A 17,819-nucleotide genomic window follows, 5' to 3' on the forward strand; every position below is an offset into this window, starting at 1 on the left:
TCGTACTTAATAGTTTATATCTAAATCTTGAATAACTTTTAAGTATTAGAATTAGTTTGCCCGACATGCACTGCATACTAGTGTTTTCGTAGACAAATGGCTCAGAGAATCATTTACCTACATGCAAACTACATTACTTGTACCACATAAAGAAATTAAAATGATAGTGTATTGTAATATTTTCTGTTTAGAGTAATATTAATTTTATTAGCGCATGTCGTTGCTCAGACGTCAAAAGCCGCTCAGCCAATGGCAAGGCGCCGTGACAATGGTGGTCTCATTACGGTGCAGGAGGAGATGTCTGAAGATATTTTTCAAATAGATCTAATTAAAGCATATTCTGATAATTTTCCTTGACCTATTAGTGTATATGCGCTTGTATTTGTTTTGTTTTCTTAATAAGACTATTAAACATACAATTGTTTGGATATTTATATAGTTAGTTACTGTGTGAAGACATCTTGATATATTTGGCATGCAGCCAGGGCCCGGCAGCGTGTAGTCGTGGCAGACGTAAACACAACCCAGCTGACACTTCCACCCATCATGGTGTTCTTCAATTTTGATGTCAGGAGGTTAGTGCAAGTAGAAGAAAACAACTGAAATTCAAAATATTCCAAACTCAGGTGGAGGAGGCCTATCAAAATTAATTTAGGCTAAATCCTCGCTTCCTGTCACCATTGTGTGTCTATGATTGTAAGGTTATGCAGGTTCATCATAAAATGTCACTTATATGTTTATAATGAATGCAATGTGATGAAAATCTGAATACAAATTACTTTTATGTATTGTCATACATTTTGTGGCTAACCTAAGTAAATAAATGAAGTGTTTATTGCAATCATTTCATGGAAAATATTAAAATTTAACCAATGAAAATTGAAAATATATTTTTCAAAGATGAATAAGACAGGTACAACACTTGGGTATCTTTATTGTGGAACATTACACCAACCAGTGGCTTTATCCAGGGCAGTACGGGTTTAGAGCAGGTTGCTCCTGCCTCTCAACTACTGGACCACTGTGACCCCCTCACCCCTCAAGGAAGGTTCCTTGATGTTGGTGAGGGGCTCTTGATTTAGGGAATTGGATCTGTGCTCCAGTTCCCTGAATTAAGCCTGAATGCCTTCCACATCCCCCGCCAGGCGCTGTATAATCCTCCGGGTTTAGCGCTTCCCCCTTGATTATTATAATAATAATAATGTGACCCCCTCAAGGAAGGTTCCTTGATGCTGGTGAGGGGCTCTTGATCTAGGGAATTAATTTGTGTTCCAGTTCTCTGAATTGAGCTTGAATGCCTGCCATCCTCCCCCCCCCATAGGTGCTGTATAATCCTACGGGTTTAGTAGTACTCCCCCCCCTCAAGGAAGGTTCCTTGATGTTGGTGAGGGGCTCTTGATTTAGGGAATTGGATCTGTGCTCCAGTTCCCCGAATTAAGCCTGAATGCCTGCCACATCCCACCCCCAGGCACTATAATCCTCCGGGTTTTGCGCTTCCCCCTTGATTATAATAATAATAGTGCTCCCCCATGATTATAATAATAATAATAATAACAATAATAATAATAATAATGGACCACTATGACATGGTCTTGGCTGCTCTGGACCAGGTCCATGCTCTGGAGGACAAACAAAATGCAGATGTAGTATACACAGACTTTGCGAAAGCCTTTGACAAATGTGACCATGGTGTAATAGCACACAAAATGCTTGATAAAGGAATAACAGGAAAAGTTGTTAGATGATCTATAACTTCCTAACTCTTGTAGGTTTAGCATTTCATTTTGATTGTAGTAATAATAATCTAACTTTCTAAGAAATAGAACACAAAGTAATAATAAACAAAGTCTTTGGCAGCTGCAGTGAATAGCTCTGTTACACAAGGTACAATACTCTTCCCCCATCCTCTTCCTCATCCTCTTCCTCATCCTCATATCTGACAGAGATGTAAGCCACAACACTGTGTCCTTTGCTGACAATACCAGAATTTGTATGATAGTATCAGCCATTGAGGATGATGCAAATCTCCAAGCAGATATTAACCAAGGCTTTAAATGGGCCTCAGAAAACAATATGAAGTTCATTGAAGACAAATTTCAGTTTAAGACCCCAGTGGAAATAAGTCGCTGTCTGACTTTTTTGGGTTATCCTAGGTAATTTACACATGTTACAATGTATGATAATTTGTTAAATTGTATTTGTGTGCCTGTATCTAAATAAACTTACTCTGTTATGGAAAACTCAAGGAAATAAAAGCTGGATTGGAGTATAAAACAAATTCCAACCCCACAATAGAGCAAAAAACTAACATGAAGGACCTGGGAGTGATAATGTCTGAGAATTTTACCTTCAAAGATCACTTTGTGTCTACCACATCTGCTAGGAAAATGATAGGATGGATAATGACTGTTCAAATTGCATGTTCTCTGTAGGTTGGAATATTGCTATACACTAATGGTCCCTTTTAAGGCAGGCAAAAATTGCAAACCTGGAGAATATACAGAGAACTTCACTGTGCGTATATGTACAGTAAAGCACCTAAATTACTGTGAATGGTGTAAGTCCCTTGGCCTGTAATCCTTGGAATGCTGGCGAGAAAGATGCATGATAATGTACACTTGTAAAATCGTAAAGGGACTGGTCCCAAATCTTCACACAGAAATTACTCCCTATGAAAGCAAAAGACTTGTCAGGTGGTGTAACATCCCCCCAGCAGACATGTTGTGGGATTGGCCACTGAAATCCTTTGAAGAGTCCTGGCCAAGCTGCAGCAGCAACACTGAAAATCTTTAGAGACATGACTTGCAGCTGATGCTATAGCTGGGTCAATACACTCTTCTCTCTTGTTGCAGTTCAGATGTTCTAACCTTTTCTTCCTGTAGGTCATGGTTACTGTCTTCAGCTTGTATCAAACCCACACCTGCAGCCAACATTTTTTTCAAGGGAAAGAGTGCATTACCCTATTTTTAGAGGAAGATTCATAACCAGACACTGAGGTCGACCACTGGTATCAAAATCATTTGGTCAAGCACAGTCTGCTCAGATACTAACTTTTTAGCCTGAACCGGTGGAGCACTGCCTACTGTGGTGCCCCCATTACCACTCTGCATGCACTCTCCTCTGTGTGGCCTTGTGCACATTCCAGTTACAGTCTTTAACTCTACCTCTTCTCAATGGGGAGGGGTTTGACCCTTCAGACCGTCAGATCTTGGCCTGAACCTGTGCATTCTTGCTGGTTCTGGGCTCATTAGAGACATATAATATGCACAGTTATTAGTCAACTTCCATCCACTTTGGTTGAGGTTCCTTTTCTGAGTGCTGGAAGGCAGGACTTGATACAGCATATGCTGTCAGTGGCCCTATAAATCCCAACATCATCATTCCCCCCCCCCCCAGTGAAAAGCAGGGGTGCCATGAGTATGCTAAGAGCCAACGCAGTAAGTGTCGGGCCCAAAATTGTTCAACTGCCTCCCTTCATACATAAGGGGGATTACCAGTACACCCCTGGCTGTCTTCAAGAGGGAGTTTGACAGGCACCTAAAGTCAATACCTAACCAGCCGGGCTGTGGTTAGTACGTCAGTTTACGTGTGGCCAGCAGTAACAGCCTGGCTGATCAGGCCCTGATCCACTGCACTTACTAAATCCAGCTTAGCCTAGTGCAGTGGTTCCCAAACTTTATTCTATGAGCTTCATTTTCGGAATAAAAATTTGCTTGTGCCACACTGAATTTTTTACTGATAAGAAATACATTAAAAATATTACCTAACAAACAATAAAACTAAAGCATACAACTGAAGTTTGTAATACATGGTAACCTGCTAAGGTTCAGTTACTCTCATGAAATTTAAGTAATGTAATGAGGTAATTGATTATATTAGCTGTGCCCTAATGCAAAGAGAGAAAGATCACTTTATTTACTTCTTTTAGGCTCATCTTCAACACTGCACTTAACAGATGGCATGAAATTTGGAAACTTCTATGGGTTTCTATACATGTTTATATATTTCTTTGTCCTTGAATCTTCTCACCACACTTGCCATCCTCTCGCTGTATAGTCCTTGTGGCTTAGCGCTTCTTTTTGATTATAATAATAATTGCCATCCTCTCTCACCTCACCAGTGTGGTGTGCCGCACCCTTTGGGAACCACTTCCCTAGTGGCATGACCTGCTTCCGCTGCTCACCTGTGATGCTACCACCAGTTGCTTTGCTTCACCTGTCTCCAGTATACAAGCCCCTACCCCTTTGATATACTTTTATCTTTGAAGAGTTTCGAGAATTTCTCCTCTCTCTGAGCCCGGCCATGGGCCAGGCTTGTTTTGTGCTTGCCTGATCAACCAGGCTGTTGCTGCTGGAGGCTCGCTGCCCCACATATCCATCACAGCCTGGTTGATCTGGCTTCTACACTTGTTCTAGACGTGTTCCCAATATTTTCTGGTGAGATGTCGAATAGTCTGGGACCCCAGATGTTGATAAAGTGTTCCCTTATTGTCCCCACTGCACCCCTGCTCCTCACTGGGTTTATTTTACACTTCCTCCCATATCTCTCACTCCAGTATGTTATGGCATTGTGCAGATTTGGTACTTTCCAGGCATATATTATCATGCATCTCTCTCTCCTCTGCTCCAATGAGTACATGTTCAAGAAGGCATTCCCTGTAGTTTAAGTGCTTTACTGGCTCACTGTGAGCTGTAAACACACACTGTATTTGTTCAGCTCCGATATTTCTCCTGCTTTGAATGAGGCCATCAGCACTGAGCAATATTCTAAGTGAGGGATCACTAGTGATTTGAAGAGTGTTACCATCGGCATTATTTTCCTTTTTTTGAAAGTTCTCACTACCCACCCCGTCATCTTCCTGGCTGTCGTGATCTTTGTCTTGTTATGGTCTTTAACCCTTTCAGGGTCCACAGGCCCTCTGAGACTTGTTCTCAGGGTCCCCCAAATTTCAAAAAAAAACAAAAATTATTTTTTCTTATGAAAAGATAGAGAATCTTTTCCCGATCATAATGACACCAAAAGTATGAAATTTGATGGAAAACTTACGGAATTATGCTCTCGCCAAGTTAGCGGTCTCGACGATGTTTATGCATCGGCGATTTTGCCCACTTTGAACCCTATTTTCGGCCAATTCCAGTGTACTAGTCGACAAAAATCATAACTATTTCACTAGAACTCCATTTTTTTCTATCGAATGAGTACAAGAAACTACCCATTTACCAATTTCAACTATCCAATACAGTGGTCAGAATTTAACAATTTTGCCAATTTCACACAAATTTCAAAAGATGCCAATTTCTAAATAGAGTCCAGAATAAACAAGAAAGACATTCCTGGCACTAAAATAACAAGTTCTCTGTTCGTTAGTCACATCCTAAGGCCAATCTTATATTTCTTTGGCTTTCCACTTTGAATTTTTATTCTTACAAAAAATAGAAGATTTACTGTTATGCAGACTACTGCATTATTGTAGAAATGGTATAAATAATATCAGCACACTTGTGAAAGAATATTAGACTCACCAGCTGACGTGTATTGGAAGCTTGGCATGATTTGTTTACTTTTGAACTTTGGTAAAAATCGAACATTTCTGCTACTTTGAACTCTATTTCAAGGTACTTTTCATTGTAAAACCAGTCAAAATCATCTCAATTTCTGTAATATGTCTTCCATTCTATAAAATGAGACCAGGAAAACTAGAATACAACAATAAATACCATACGAAAATACAGTGCAAAGTTGCTGTTTTAACCCTTTGACTGTTTCACGCCCCTTTCTGAAACTCGTTCTATGTCGCTAAATTTTTGAAAAAAAAAAAATTATTTTTTCTTATGAAATGATAGAGAATCTTTTCCCGATGGTAATGACACCAAAAGTTTGAAATTTGGTCGAAAACTCATGGAATTACGCTCCCGCGAAGTTAGCGGTCTCGGCGACATATGCGTATCGGCGATTTCGCCGATTTTGAGCCCTATTTTCAGCCAATTCCTTTGTTAGAGTTGACCAAACTCATAGCTATTTCTTTAGAACTCCATTTTATCTATCAGCTGAGTATAAGAAACCTCCCATTCACCAATTTGGACTACCCAATATTGTGGTCAGAAAATAGCAATTTGGCCAATTTCACGCAAACTAAAAAAGATGCCAATTTCAAAATAGGGTCCAGAATAAACAAGGTAGACATTCTTGGCACTAAAATAACATATTCTCTGTTCATTAGTCACATCTCTAGGCCTCTCTTATATTATTATTGCTTTCTATTTTGATTTTTTATTCATACAAAAAAATACAAAATTTACTGTTATGCAGACTACTGCATTATTGTAAAAATGGTATAAATAATATCAGTGCACTAGTGAAAGAATATTAGACTCCCCAGTTGACGTGTATTGGACGTGTGGTGTGATTTGTTTACTCCTGAACATTGGTAAAAATCAAACATTTCTGCTACTTTGAGCTCAGTTTCAAGGTCGTTTTCATCGTCAAAGTAATGAAAATCATCTCTATTTCTGTAATATCTTTTCCATTTTATCACCTAAGACCATGAAAACGCAAATACATCGATAAATACTATACGAAAATACACCTCAAATTCGGCGTTTTAATCCAAAAAAAGATGAGTTTTTTTTTTTCTCATTACCCACTGTGTGCTGCAGGATTTTTTTATGTGGTGCACACTGACCACACAGACCCATTCTCTCACATGTGGGCCTACCAGCTTTCTTCCGCTTGATTTGAAGCCGCTAGAATTATTGAGTATATATACGTCTGAAACACTGGCTCGTAAGACGTATATATATGACCAAAACAGTCAAAGGGTTAATCCAAAAACACGGTCAAAGTTTTTTTTTTTCTCATTACGCACTGTGCTGCAGAATTTTTTTTATACTGCACACATTGAGCACATAGACCCATTGTTTCATATGTAGGCCTACCAGCTTTCTCTCACTAGATTTGAGGGCGCTAGAATTTAGGCATACTAGTACGTCAAAAACCCTAGGGCGTAAGCCATACTAGTACGGCCGAAACCCTGAAAGGGTTAAAAGAAAGGTCATCTGGCATAATTATTCCCAGGTCTTTTACGTATTCCTTATGTTCTATTTGGTGACCCTCTTGAGTATTGTATATAGTGTTCCTTTTGAGGTTTTCATTCTTTCCATACCTAAGCAGATGGAACTTATCACTACTGAACATCATGTTGTTCTCCACTGCCCACTGGAAAACCCTGCTTATGTCTTCCTGTGTCCTCTTCCGTAGCGACTTTCATGCTTATTTTAGTGTCGTCTGAAAATGGAGATACAAAAGTGTGCCAGGTGTTTTTAGCTATGTCTGCTATAAGGATGAGAAACAGCAGAGGTGCCAGGACAGTGCCTTGGGGCACTGAGCTTTTGACCTTGCTGATGCTAGATCTTGCCCCCGTGCATATTCTGTACTTTTAGCAAGGCTGATTTACTGAACAAATCTTCTCTAAACTGAGGTATGCAGATTATCTCAAATTCCTTCATATCTTTCACTTTTTTTTATCTCTTGGATTGATAAAGCCACTTGTCTTATTCATCGGTTTGTTGGTTTTCAAAATTAATATAATACATATTTAACCCTTAAAATGTCCAAACATAGATCTACGTTCACGTGCGGGGGGGTTCCGAACATAGGTCTACGTTTTTTTTTTTACATGCTTTCAAATGGGGAAAATAAAGGTTGGAGCACTACGCACGTGAACGTAGATCTACATTTGGGCAGTCTAAGGGTTAAAAAGTGCTAAGTATGTTTAGGATGAAATCAATGGGGGACCCATTATGAGTAGTGTGCTACAGGTATCAGTATGGGCCTCTTGTTCACAACTTGCATAAATGACTTAGGTGAGGGAATAAATAGTGACATAAGTTTATCAGTGACACGAGAATGAGCAATTGGACAGTTACTGATGGCACTAGAAAGCGACACGATGACCTGGATTGGTTGATGTGGTTTGGAAAGTGGCAGATATAGTTCACTGTGGACTAATGTAAAGTTCTAATCCTAGAACAAGACAATAATAATGGCACTTGGAGGCTAAATAATGTAGGTCTTAGTCAAACTTAACCCTTTCACTGCCGGGATCCCCAAAATCAAGTGTCAACAATGTTGGGATTAAAAAAAAAAAATCTTTGAAGGTAATGACACCAAAAATACAAAATTTGATGGAAAACGTGCAGAATTGTATAGGCACAAAGTTACACATCAAGGATTTTTCCTTGTTTAAGTCCTATTTTAAACCAGTTTCATTGCTCACTTCAACCAAAATCATGGCTGTTTCAATAGAATGCCTTCTATTCTATATGTTGAGCACAAGAACTGCCAATTCAGCTATCAGAACTTCCTTATAAAGTTCAGAGGTCAGTAATTTGGTCATTTCTACACAAAATTCAAATTCAGATTTAAAACCCTTTCAGGGTTTCCGACATACTAGTACGGCTTACTAACCAGGGTTATAGACGTACTAGTACGTGTAAATTCTAGCGCCTTCAAATCTAGCGAGAGAAAGCTGGTAGGCCTACATATGAAAGAATGGGTTCTGTGTGGTCAGTGTGCACAGTATAAAAAAAATCCTGCAGCACACAGTGCATAATGAGAAAAAAAAAAACTTTGACCGTGTTTCTGATTTACAACAGTGACTTTGCACTGTATTTTCATATGGTATTTATGGTTGTATTCTAGTCTCATTTTATAGAATGGAAGACACATTACAGAAATTGACATGATTTTGATTGGTTTTGCAATAAAAAGTACCTTAAAATTGAGTTCAAAGTAGCAAAAATGTTCGATTTTTGCCAAAGTCAAAAGTCAACAAATCATGCCACGTGTCCAATACACATCAACTGGTGAGTCTAATATTCTTTCATAAGTGCGCTGACATTGTTTATATCATTTCTACACTAATACAGTAGTCTGCATAACAGTAAATCTTCTATTTTTTGGGAGAATAAAAATTCAAAGTGGAAAGCAAAAGAAATGTAAGAGGGGCCTGGGGATGTGACTAATGAACAGAGGAAATGTTATTTTAGTGTCAGGAATGTCTGTCTTGTTTATTCTGGACCCTATTTGAAAATTGGCATCTTCTGAAATTTGTGTGAAATTGGCAAAATTGCTAATTTCTGACCACTTTATTGGATAGTTGAAATCGGTAAATGGGTTGTTTCTTGTACTCGTTTGATACAAAAAATGGAGTTCGAGCAAAATAGTTATGATTTTTGTCGACTAGTACATTGGAATTGGCTGAAAATAGGGCTCAAAGTGGGCGAAATCGCCGATGCGTAAACATAGTCGAGACCACTAACTTCGCGAGAGCATAATTCCGTAATTTTTCCATCAAATTTCATACTTTTCGTGTCATTATGATTGGGAGAAGATTATCTCTTCATAATAAAATTTTTTTTTTTTTTTTTTTTTTTTTTTCCAAAAAAATTTCTACCTTGAGAACAAGTTTAGGAGAGGGCCTCTCTGCCCTGAAAGGGTTAATAGCAGAATCCAAAATAAACACTGCACACTTGCACTCTTGCATGCACACGCATACTCTTACATGCACATGCAAGAATGCTTAGATAAGGAAAAAGTCCTAACAGCAGTTTGAGACTCGCATAGCATTGAAAACCAAATCGGACTCAAAGTTATTACATATGTAGCCACATCAGGTAGAAAACTAACAGTCAGAGATCAGGTAATCAGGTTGAAGAAGGAAGGTGGAGAACTTGCAAGGAATGACCAGGAAGTCTGTGAAAAGCTCACCACAAGATTTAGGGAGGTATTCTCAGAAGAGACAGAAAGGCTTCCAGCAAACTGAGGCAGAAAAGTGCACCAGCAAGTGCTGGACACACTATACAACTGGGGAGGTGGTGAGCTATATACCTCAAAGGTGGCGGGGCTAAATAATATCTCTGTGGGTCCTGAGTGAGAGAGCACAGGCACAATGTGCTGCTATCCACAATCTTCAATAAGTCCATCAAAACTGGGCAACTGCAAAAGGTGTGGAAGATGGTATATGTAATCCCAGTTTTTAAGAAATGAATCAGACAAGCAGCATTAAACTACAGATCAGTGCCACTGATATGTATAGTATGCAAAGTTATGGGAAGAGTATCAGCTGAAGAATGGTGGAGTACCTAGAAAAGAATAGGCTCATACATGACGACCTCACCAAGTGCAAAGATATGAAACTTAGGGACGGACAAAGAAGACTACAGACAGAGTACAGGCTCAGGGGGGGCAAAGGCTACAAACCTCACTCAAGGAGAAGAACCTTGGGGCATTATGCTGAGTGTATCCCGAGGCACATGTCAACCAAGTAATTACTGCAGCAAATGCACGTCTGGCAAATCTAAGAATGGTGTTTTAACATCAGTACATTCGCAATACTGTACGTGTATGTCAGGCTCATTTTGGAGTATGCAGCACTTGTACAGAGCCCACACCTGGTCAAGCACATCAAGGAATTTGAGAAAGTGCAGAGGTTTGCAACAAGACTTAGTCCTAGAGCTAAGGGGGTATGTCCTATGAGGAGAAGTTAGGGGAATTCAACTTGATGACACTGGAGAACAGGATATGATAATGACATAAAATACTGAGAGGAATTGACAGGGTGAAGAGTGAAAGAATGTTTGAGATGGGAAATGGGAATAAGGGGGCACAACTAGCAGTTGAAAACTTATATGTCATAGGGGTGTTTGGAAGTATTTCTTCAACCTTAGAATCGTCAGGAAGTGGAACAATCTGGAGAATGAAGTAAAGGCAGGATCCATACATAGCTTTAAGAAGAGTTACAACAAGGCTCTTGAAGCTGGGAGAGAGAGGACTCGGTAGCCAGTGAGGAGGTGGGGCTAGAATCTGTGAATCAACCCCTACAACCACATGCAGTTACAGCAACCTCACTGGGCCACTCCTAGGAATGTCTCAGTGGTCAATGTGTCAGTGTCAGTGAACAATTGTATAAAACATATGACAAAGTAACCAGAGTCAGAAAAATGAGTTTGGCCAAATATTTATAAAAAAATACTTTATTGAGGATGCATCAAGAAGGCACTGTTTACAGTACATCACAAATTTGGCAGTCATCTCAAACATTAAAAATTGACTTGGTGTCATGGATGATTTGTTTGCCCATTGTGTAGCAGGCCTGGTCAGTAATAATCTTCCTCTGGTATTTTATAGCTGTCATTAACTGGCCTCTATAAGATTCACCTTCCTGATAGCCTAGTTAGAAGGAAATCTTACAATATTACAATTGTTTGAAGGTGTAAGACTCGTTAAATCATGGAAATAAGTGACATTGTTTAACTATGTTGAGTTATCCTAGGTTCTGTCTACATAGTTTGCTTTTTAGCTAAATTTCACTGTTGGTATCATGAAATTGTAATAAATTTGGAAGGGATAAAACATCTTTGTTAGCTGCACACCCATTTTGTTGGTAGGGATGCCTGTGGTGGAACAACAGGTCATGGTTCATTGTGTACTTATGCTAGTTAGGCAGTGTTACTCATGATGCACTAAATGGGCCCATCTGGTCTTAGTTTTTTTTTTTTTTAAAGGCATGAAGAGGTTGGGGAGAGTCATGATAAGGTCAAAAGTATTGGCAGGTAGCATATTTCAAGGCATGAAAAATTGCGCATACTTGTATGTCAGACACAATTAAGGGATTATAAATACATATATAATATTTGCTGTTTCATATAGGTACAGTATTATTACAACAATAATCTAAGTACATTGTGATGTCATAGTCAGTTTATTAGTATTATTAATGTGCATATTGTTTCAATATTTTCCAGACTTGATATATATCGCAAAGTACCAAAAGACTTAACACAGCCAACATTAACTGGGGCTGTGATTAGTGTAACATGCATCACGTTTATGTTGATCCTCTTTACTTCCGAACTCCTGCACTTTCTCTCAGGAGAAATGTGAGTACAGTATCTCTTAAATTCTTGTAATATAAAAGTTATAAAGAAAACACACATTCTGGTTTTGTTTTGAGATAAAATGTTAAACTCCACTTCCTTGCAAGCTTGGCACTAGGTGTAAGCAACATGAAATACCAACAAGTTGCAAAACACACACCCAGGTAGAATGAATGCTTTTATTAAGGCAAGTTTTCCTTGGCTACAAGTGAAATGTTCTCTTAAAGTGTTTAGCCTTTTTTGCCTTGGTGTTTGTTTTGTAACATTAAACTGCTGAAGGATTGGCTCTGGAACCCTAGTCTGTAAGAATCTCTCTTAATTATGAGACCTTATTCTAATCAACATTTGTTAATTTTCAGTGTGTCAGAATTCTATGTAGATAACCCTGGTGAATCGACCGACAGAATACCTGTTTACATCAAGATCTCACTACCACGTCTTAAATGTGATCGTAAGTTACATATATTGTGGCTTGAATGTTTATTGGGATACAAATTCTTTTTTAGACAAGCTCAGTTGTGCCCAGTTTTCTTTCACAGAATCTGAATTTAAAGGTTCTTCATGTATGTAGTACAGCACAATATACTGCACTGTTCATGTATGCTGTACAGTATACTGCACTGTTCATGTATGCTGTACAGTATACTGCACTGTTCATGTATGCTGTACAGTATACTGTACTGTTCATGTATGCTGTACAGTATACTGTACTGTTCATGTATGCTGTACAGTATACTATACTGTTCATACAGCACAATACAGTATACAGTGCTGATCAGGTACACAGTACAGTATACTGTATTGTTCCTCATGTATGCAGTATAGCTTAGTATTTTGAATACTTTTTCATTTTTCCATTACTCTGCATTTTATTAGAGTATGGCAGTTACAAGTGACTGCAAAACTACATAATTAATTTTTAATTCTAAATTTCTATTCACTTTTGGTTGTGTGGAACCTCCATTTTAAGCTAATCATAAAGAATAAATAGGTACAATATTGTGACCAAAACAATATACAAATAACCCCCATATAGAGTGAAAAGTGTGGTTAAAGTCGGAGTGCAACATTGTCATGAGTGTCATTCTCCTATGTGTGGGTTATTTGTGTAGAGTATCATGGCTTTAAAAAAATGTAGATTTCTTGATTAGGCAAGTTTAATCAGTTAACTATTTTTCCCCCTCTTCAGTTTAAGCTATACAATTATTATACACATGCACGAACAGAAGGCATTTAGGGCATATGTACATAACAGGCTCTGGAACAAATGAGCCTACCTTGCGACAGAATTCAGTGTGAATAGTGTATGCAGTATTATGGCCTTACTGTGAGGCCCTCTTCAGAATACTGTCTGTTTTATTGTTTCTACATGAGTGGGTTTGCTCCAATTATCATTGTTTATTACACTTATGATAGATGTTACAGTGAGAGAGAGAGCTGCTTCTAGACACTTAATGACCTAGTAGGTAAGGTATACATTCAAAGATGCTGAACTGTCATCAAGACTGGCCAGGTCTTGAGGCTGGATTCTTATAGTGAGTAATTTTTCTATTTCTTACTTTACTTTGGTTTCACATAAAATCTCTAAAGATTCCCAAGTGTACCATATTTACAAAAGGTTAAAAATGTAGTCTAAAGGCTAGACCTTCCCCACATGCATGGACTCTGGCACGCACGCGCGCGCGCACACACACACACACACACACACACACACACACACACACACACACACACACACACACACACACACACACACACACACACACACACACACACACGCACACGCACACACAGAGTCACGCAGACGTGGGTGCACAAGGCTCCGAGACTTTAGTGTTTTTAAGGCGTGCAGTAACTGCTAGCAGTAATCAGTGGTAGGGACAACGTCAGTGAACAATCCTACGAGTGATAACTAAAGTTAGTAGTTAAAAAAAGTCGAGAGGAAGCCTGAAATCAATAATATTTCAAAGTGCGAAATCGTTAGGGGCTAGTAGACACTGTTGCCATACAGATTCAAATATACAAAGATCAAAGTGAGTGTGGAAGTGGGTGTTCAAGAATTATGAGAGATTGGTTAACAAGTGAAATGTGAGGCACCATACAGTGAGAGTGAAAAAGTTAATAAGCAAAAGGAGAAAGGAAAAATAAAATACACAACAAGGGAAGATGGGAGTAGGCCTGCTGAAGCAGTGATGTCACAACAGTTGTATACCATTATACATATAAAGTGTAACACCGAATGTGAAGTGTATTCTGTCATAAGTGAAAAGTGAAATCACTTGAGGAACGTGGGATGCATGAGCATGTATGGATATAAACATCACGGGGGAAGGATTTTCAAAATAGTGATAGAAGGCGTATGTACAACGACTACGTCATCAGCATCTGGCAACTTGTCACCGCACCGCTGCCAGCACAAGTATTGCTTGCCTATTGTGGTTGCATGTTGTCGGGTTCTGGATTCTGGTCTTGCATCGCTGTTAGATACTGGTCACTCACTCCTGCAAGCTATTACCAGAGTTAGAGTAGAAATAGCATAGACGAGAGTGCAAGTAGTAAAGCGGTAGCGAGGGGTAACGTCAGACACTTAAGAAGCTGAGACAAGCTAAATTTTACAACCTAGCTACTTTCTGTATTTTATAAGTAGAATTGATAAATGTTAGAAGTACTGTTGGTAAGCTTTAGAATTACTGGTATTACTACTGGTATTTATTAGCAGTATGAATACTTAGAAGTGGGGGCAGGCATGTGTGCGTGCACGCGCGCGCACACACACACACACACACACACACACACACACACACACACACACACACACACACACACACACACACACACACACACACACACACAGAGAGGACCTAGTAGCGATCAGTGAAGAGGCGGGGCCAGGAGCTGAGTCTCGACCCCTGCAACCACAATTAGGTGAGTACAATTAGGTGAGTACACACACACACACACACACACACACACACACACACACTCACACACACACACACACACACACACACACACACACATACACAGGATTTCACACCTTCCTGTGAACTGACCCTCTAACCCTCCCTCCCTCCTTCTCTCTCTCCCTCTCTCAATACCTATCTCCCTCTTTACCTCTACCTATCTCTCTACCTACCTCTATCTACCTATCTCTCACTACCTCTCTACATATCTCTCTCTTTGCCTGTCTCTCTCTCTACCTATCTCTACCTCTCTCTGCCTATCTCTCTCCCCTCTCCCATCTCTCCCCTCTAACATCTCTTCCCTCTAACACTTACCCCCTCTAACATCTCTCCCCCCTTAACATCTCCCCTCTCATTATCTCTCCACTCTCCCTTTTTCCATCTCTCCCCTCTCATTGCCTCTCCCCTCTCATTATATCCCCTCTCCCCTCTCTTCCATCTCCCCCCTCTCTCCCCCCTCTCTCTCCCCCTCTCTTCCCCTCCCCCTCTCTCCCCCTCTCTCCCCTCTCTTCCATCTCCCCCCTCTCTCCCCTCTCTTCCATCTCCCCCCCTCTCTCCCCCCTCTACCCCCTCTCTCCCCCTCTCTCCGATCTCCCCCTCTCCCCCTCTCCCCCCTCTCCCCTCTCTCTTCCCCCCCTCTCCCCCTCCCCCCTCTCCCCCCTCCCCTCCCCTCCCCCCTCCCCCTCCCCCCCTCCCCCTCCCCCCCTCCCCCCTCCCCTCCCCTCCCCCTCCCCCTCTCCCCCCTCTCCCCCCCCTCCCCCTCCCCCTCCCCCCCTCCCCCCTCTCTCCCCCTCTCTCCCCTCCCCTCCCCTCCCCTCTCTCTTCCTCTCTCTCCCCTCTCTCCCCCTCCCCCTCTCTCTCCCCCCTCTCCCCCTCTCTATCCCCTCTCCCCTCTCCTTCCTCCCCTCTTCCTTCCCCTCCCCTAACCCCTCCCCTCCCCTCCCCTCTCCCCCCCTCCCCCCTCTCCCCCTCTCCCCCCTCTCCCCCTCTCTCTCCCCCTCTCTCTCTCCCCCTCTCCCCTCCCCCTCTCTCCCCCTCCCCTCCCCCTCCCCTCTCCCCCCCTCCCCTCTCTCTCCCCCTCTCCCCTCCCCTCCCCTCCCCCTCTCCCCCCCCTCTCCCCCCCCTCCCCCTCTCCCCCCCTCCCCCTCTCCCCTCCCCCTCTCTCCTCCTCTCTCCTCTCCTCTCTCCCCTCTCCCCTCTCCCCCTCTCCCCTCTCCCCTCTCTCTCTCCCCCTCTCTCTCCCCCTCTCTCCCCCTCCCCTCCCCTCTCTCTCCTCTCTCTCTCTCTCTCTCTCTCCCCCCCTCCCCCTCTCTCCCCTCTCCCCCTCCCCTCTCTCCCCCTCTCTCTCTCTCCCCCTCTCCCCTCTCCCCCTCTCCCCCTCTCCCCCTCTCTCTCTCTCCCCTCTCCCCTCTCCCCCCCTCTCCCCCTCCCCTCCCCCTCCCCTCTCTCCCCCTCTCCCCTCCCCTCCCCTCTCCCCTCTCTCCCCCCTCTCTCCCCCTCTCCCCCCTCTCCCCCTCTCCCCTCTCTCTCCCCCTCCCCCCTCTCTCCCCCTCTCTCCCCTCCCCCCCTCCCCCTCCCCCTCCCCCCTCTCCCCCCCTCCCCTCTCTCCCCCTCTCCCCCCTCTCTCTCCCCCTCCTCTCTCCCCTCTCTCTCCCCCTCTCTCTCCCCCTCTCTCTCCCCCCTCTCTCTCCCCCCTCTCCCCTCTCCCCTCCCCCTCCCCTCTCTCCCCCTCTCTCTCCCCTCTCTCTCTCCCCTCTCTCTCCCCTCTCCCCTCTCCCCCCTCTCCCCTCTCCCCCTCTCTCTCCCCTCCCCCCTCACTCTCCCCTCCCCTCTCTCCCCTCCCCCTCTCTCCCCTCCCCCTCTCTCTCCCCCTCTCTCTCCCCCTCTCTCTCCCCCCCCTCTCTCTCTTTCTCCCCCCTCTCTCACTCTCTCCCCCCCCTCTCTCTCCCCCTCCCCCTCTCTCCCCCCTCCCCCTCCTTTCTCTCTCTCTCTCTCCCCTCCCCTCCTCTCTCTCCTCCTCCTCTCCTCCTCCTCTCCTCTCCCTCCTCTCTCCCTCCTCTCTCCCTCCTCTCTCCTCCCTCTCTCTCCTCCTCTCTCTCCCTCCTCTCCCTCTCTCCTCTCCCTCCTCTCCTCTCCCTCTCTCTCTCCTCTCTCCTCTCTCCTCCTCTCTCTCCTCTCTCCTCCCTCTCTCTCCTCCTCTCTCCTCCCCTCTCTCCCCTCCCCTCTCTCCTCCCCTCTCTCCCCTCCCCTCTCCTCTCCTCCCCTCTCCCCTCCCCTCCCCTCCTCCTCCCCTCTCTCCTCCTCCCCTCTCTCCCCTCCTCTCTCTCCTCCTCCCTCTCCCCTCCCCTCTCTCCCCTCCTCCTCCCCTCTCCCCTCCCTCCCCTCTCCCCTCCCTCCCCTCCCTCCCTCCCTCTCTCCCCCTCCCTCTCTCTCTCCCCCTCCCCCTCCCCTCTACCTCTCCCCTCTCTCCTCCTCCTCTCTCTCTCTCCCCCTCTCTCCTCTCTCCCCTCCCTCTCTCTCTCTCTCTCTCTCCTCCCCTCTCCCCCTCCCCCCCTCTCTCCTCCTCCTTCTCTCTCTCTCTCTCTCTCTCTCTCTCTCTCTCTCTCTCTCTCTCTCTCTCTCTCTCTCTCTCTCTGTCTTCCCCCTTCTCACTTTCCCCCTCTCTCCTTCTACCTTTCCCTTCTCTCATTCTCTCTTTCTCTCACAAAAAAAAAATGGTGGGGACTCTCAGGGATCAGATGAGAATGGTTCTGGTAGGGAGGAGTGGATGGAGGAGCAGTGGAAAAGGATGGAACAAGAGTGGGAGAGAAAATTAGGAGAGCTTTCTTAAAAAATGGAGAAAGAGCTCTCTGTGAAATTGGAAAAGAGGTTGGAGAAGGAGACGAAGAATTGGGAGGCACAAGTCGAAACTGCAGTAGCC

The 17,819-nt window shown here is 43.2% G+C and overlaps 1 protein-coding gene across 1 annotated transcript in view; it reads left to right on the top strand.

Annotated features, from left to right (window-relative positions):
- Window positions 1–427: 427 nt before the first annotated feature.
- The window catches only part of LOC128687315 (endoplasmic reticulum-Golgi intermediate compartment protein 1), a 109,867-nt gene continuing 92,475 nt past the window's right edge, over window positions 428–17,819 (top strand). The window contains exons 1-3 of the mRNA XM_053774708.2: window positions 428–575; window positions 11,805–11,939; window positions 12,296–12,387. Of these exons, the coding sequence (XP_053630683.1) occupies window positions 547–575; window positions 11,805–11,939; window positions 12,296–12,387 (256 nt within the window). The 5' untranslated portion in view covers window positions 428–546. The remainder of the gene's footprint in view (window positions 576–11,804; window positions 11,940–12,295; window positions 12,388–17,819) is intronic.

This window comes from Cherax quadricarinatus, chromosome 40, assembly GCF_038502225.1.
Source record: "Cherax quadricarinatus isolate ZL_2023a chromosome 40, ASM3850222v1, whole genome shotgun sequence".
NCBI lineage: Eukaryota > Metazoa > Arthropoda > Malacostraca > Decapoda > Parastacidae > Cherax > Cherax quadricarinatus.